The 3,562-nt window shown below is 36.2% G+C and overlaps 1 protein-coding gene across 2 annotated transcripts in view; it reads right to left on the bottom strand.

The window, feature by feature from the left end:
* Positions 1 to 3,562, bottom strand: part of rhbdf2 (rhomboid 5 homolog 2 (Drosophila)) — a 59,950-nt gene that overhangs the window by 11,928 nt on the left and 44,460 nt on the right. For both annotated transcript variants that reach the window (XM_015399114.1, XM_015399115.1), the window contains exons 8-11: positions 2,277 to 2,388; positions 2,076 to 2,150; positions 1,390 to 1,551; positions 589 to 674 (exon numbers count right to left, since the gene is read on the bottom strand). In XM_015399114.1, coding sequence (XP_015254600.1) covers positions 589 to 674; positions 1,390 to 1,551; positions 2,076 to 2,150; positions 2,277 to 2,388 — 435 coding nt within the window. The remainder of the gene's footprint in view (positions 1 to 588; positions 675 to 1,389; positions 1,552 to 2,075; positions 2,151 to 2,276; positions 2,389 to 3,562) is intronic.

Genomic DNA, 3,562 nt, shown 5'->3' with positions numbered 1-3,562 from the left:
ACCAAGCTAGATAAGTATTTAGTTAGCTTGGTGCTAGCTTAATATTTAATTTGCAAATTAAGTATTTAGCTAGGACCAAGCTAGATAAGTATTTAGTTAGCTTGGTGCTAGCTTAATATTTAATTTGCAAATTAAGTATTTAGCTAGCACCAAGGTAGATAAGTATTTAGTTAGCTTGGTGCTAGCTTAATATTTAATTTGCAAATTAAGTATTTAGCTAGCACTAAGCTAGATAAGTATTTAGTTAGCTTGGTGCTAGCTTAATATTTAATTTGCAAATTAAGTATTTCCTACACACAAATTATTTATTTAACAAACTGTGTATTTATTTTGGAAAATAAATATTTAGCTTGCAGACATTTTTAGTCATTTTTAAATGACAATCTGAATAGTGAGTTTGGAACTTTGATTTTTATAAATGAATGAATGATAAAGTGAAAAAAATGACCCTCTTATTGTTCTCTTAAAACAGGCTTATTAAAACAAAAGAAATTGCTTTTTGTTTTTGGCTGCTTCACTTTACAAATGGCACCCTGTAACTTTACTGAGTATTTAGTGATTCTGCGGGACGACATCTCCTGTCCTCACCTTGGATCCTGGTGACACACGGACCCAGAAGACCTGTTGATGTCCACACTCTCATTGGTCCATTTCTGAAAGGTGGCCAGTGTTTCCTGTATGAAAAAATGTCAACGTTTAACAGGATAACAAGGAATTCTACACACGACGTTTATCGATGGACTGGTTCTGATATTTATGTGTTTTTAATCAATCAATCAACATTTAGACCTAAATCCCAGGAAGGATCTTTGTAAACCTCCTGGGGAGCAGTGGGCTGCTATTGTGCAGCGCTTGGGGAGCAGTGTGGGGTTAAGGGTCTTTGGACCCAGAGTGGAAGTCTGTGGGAGTGGGTTTTAAACTCACAACCTCAGGATTCCAAGCCCCATGCGCTAACCACCACGCCGCATCTCCTTGTTTTGCCTGAAGGAGACGGCATTTCTAAGACAGCATCGATTAGCAAAATAATTATTTTGCTAATCGATTAATCTGTCGCTTATTTTTTCAATTAAAAGTTGGATCGCCAAAGGCTCGTTAAAGAAGACTTTTTACGAAATCAAGCAAGAAGAAACTAAAATACTTCCATGTGTGGAGTTCTGGATAGAGCAGATTGACAGATGAAATGATTTTTATCTTGAATGCAAAATGTTTACAGATTGTAGTATATCTACTGCTCTATAAGCTACAGGCATGAATTAGTCTCTTTATTCCAGTTAATAATTAATCAATCCTAACAGTAGAGCCATACATCAGTGCAGGTAGTTTTTCTACCTCTGAAGCTGCATGTTAGTTTGTCTGAAACAGGGAGGCTTTTTGAGGAAGATAAACTACCGAGCAGTCGCTACTGAGGGTTTGCACACATCCAGAGTCGTCATTCTGAATGCAACAACCAGACTCTCTTTCCAGATCTTTGTCTTTCTGGATCATAGCGACTATCTGCACGTCCCTTCGGATGCATGGAGAGAACTTGGCCCCGAGGTGGATTAGAGCCTCCTGGAAGATAGAAAGGATAATAATTAGATTCAGAGTCAGAAAAGGCTTTAACCCTTCAGAGGGTCAAAACTTTCAGCCAATAGTGTTATTGGAATCAAGGACAAGACCTCATTACCTTTGTAACATTTAAAAAATATGGATATTTTGATGGATAAAATGAATGTCAATGTAAGAAGAAATGCCAACTTTCCAGAATATATTAAGAAAAATAACAAAAGTGCTTCTGGAAGGAATTAATGAAAAAAAGAAACATTAATGCTGATTCTGGCACTTACATTTTAAAGTTTATAAACCTAAATATAATTTTTAACTAGGAGTTTTTTAACTTTTTAACATTTGGGGGGGGGGCGACATTCCATTTATAAGGGGTATGTAAATGAGGGTTAAACAGTTTTAAAGATGCAAAGCAAACTAATGCAACCAGAGCATTTTCAAGCATTGTAATATTTCTCAGTGCTAAAAGTCGTATTATCAGCGACGACTTCAGGCGTCCATCTAACGCAGCGCTAGCGAGGCAGACTCACAGAGCTCGGTCCGATCCAGAAGTTCTCTTGTTGGATAAACTTCACACTTTCATAAATGCCTTTGTTCTTTAGTACCTACAGAGGGCGGCAGAGAGGCACAGTTAACCAGTGGTGATGGAAAGGGTCGGTTGTAGTTCAGCACAAAGGGAGACGTCTGAGTAAAAGCTCTACAGGACAACTAGAGGTTAAATATTCACCCACCAGTTCTGTTTTGGAGTGCTGTGAAAACCCCACAGGGGCAAAACCATAGGTGCAGCAGGACAGCAGCGTGATGAGTATGTGGACAAATGTTATCCAGTAGGTAAAGTAGGGCCTGAAAACACACAAGAAAAAACAGCTTTAATCACTTTCAATCAACTGTAAAGAGCGACAACAAGCTGACAACAAGCTGACAACAAGCTGACGGGTCGTTTCACATTTCAGGAGGAAATAACTGAACTTTAACAAACACACTGGACAAAGATCTAGTTCATTTAGTCCATTTAAGGCTGATTTTTTTTTTTTTTTTTTTTACAAAAACAAGATTTAAAATTACTAATTGATTAAGATATGATTTAAAAAAAATCTTCAAATATACATATATTATAGAGAAATGATTGAACTAAACTTATCATTTTATGCTTTTTAATATATAATCCTTTTATTTTTCAATATGTCACTTCTGTTCTTCTATTCTCTTTAACTTTTAGTGTTCCCTCGATGCCACAGCAACATACTTTATAATATATAAATAACTACTTTAAAACAACATTGTCTTACTGAAAAACTGAGAATCTAACTTAATTTTTATTAAAATTATTTAATATTCCTTGATTTTAGAAGGAGTAGATATTAAATCTCTTATTGCAGTGCTACCAGGTGCACAATAAGAAAATTTATAACAGTTTAAAACAAAAAACAAATCTTTAACTTATTTCTAGTACTTAAATACTCATGTTATTCGCATGCTTACTTGTTTCAAGTAATTTCTTACTTTTTTATAAACCTGTTTTCCAGTTAGTGCTCTAGTGATGCCGTTACAATTTTTCCAATTTCTAATTATGAGATTCTTAATTTCTAGCTTCTCCTTTCCAGCATTGCCTCCAACATTGTCTATGGATGCGTTCACACTGCAGGCCTTGATGCTCGATTCCGATTTCTTTTTGAAATCCAATTTTTTTATCTTGCTGTTCACATTTCCAAATGTATGGGACCTGTATGTGATCTCCTTTTTTAACTGCATTCATACAACTTAAGTGTCCCGCATATGCAGTAGCACAATGACGTCCAGGGGTGTAAATAATAAACATTTTATATCGATGCATCGATCCAACAGCCGACGATCCGATGCATCGATACGTCCGCAAGATAATCGATTCATGTTTTTTTCTCCGGTCTATTTTTATCCATTTGCTCCTGGGCGTAATTCTCCCTCCTGTGCTGCGGTGGCGCTAAACCTATTTAGCCCTCCTACCTCGCTTCCTGGTTATACTTTTACAGCAGTGTGT

Source organism: Cyprinodon variegatus, unplaced genomic scaffold, assembly GCF_000732505.1.
Source record: "Cyprinodon variegatus isolate N-32 unplaced genomic scaffold, C_variegatus-1.0 Scaffold989, whole genome shotgun sequence".
Lineage (NCBI taxonomy): Eukaryota > Metazoa > Chordata > Actinopteri > Cyprinodontiformes > Cyprinodontidae > Cyprinodon > Cyprinodon variegatus.
The sequence above is the reverse complement of the archived record's forward strand: the minus strand, read 5'-3'. Positions and strand labels throughout refer to the sequence as shown.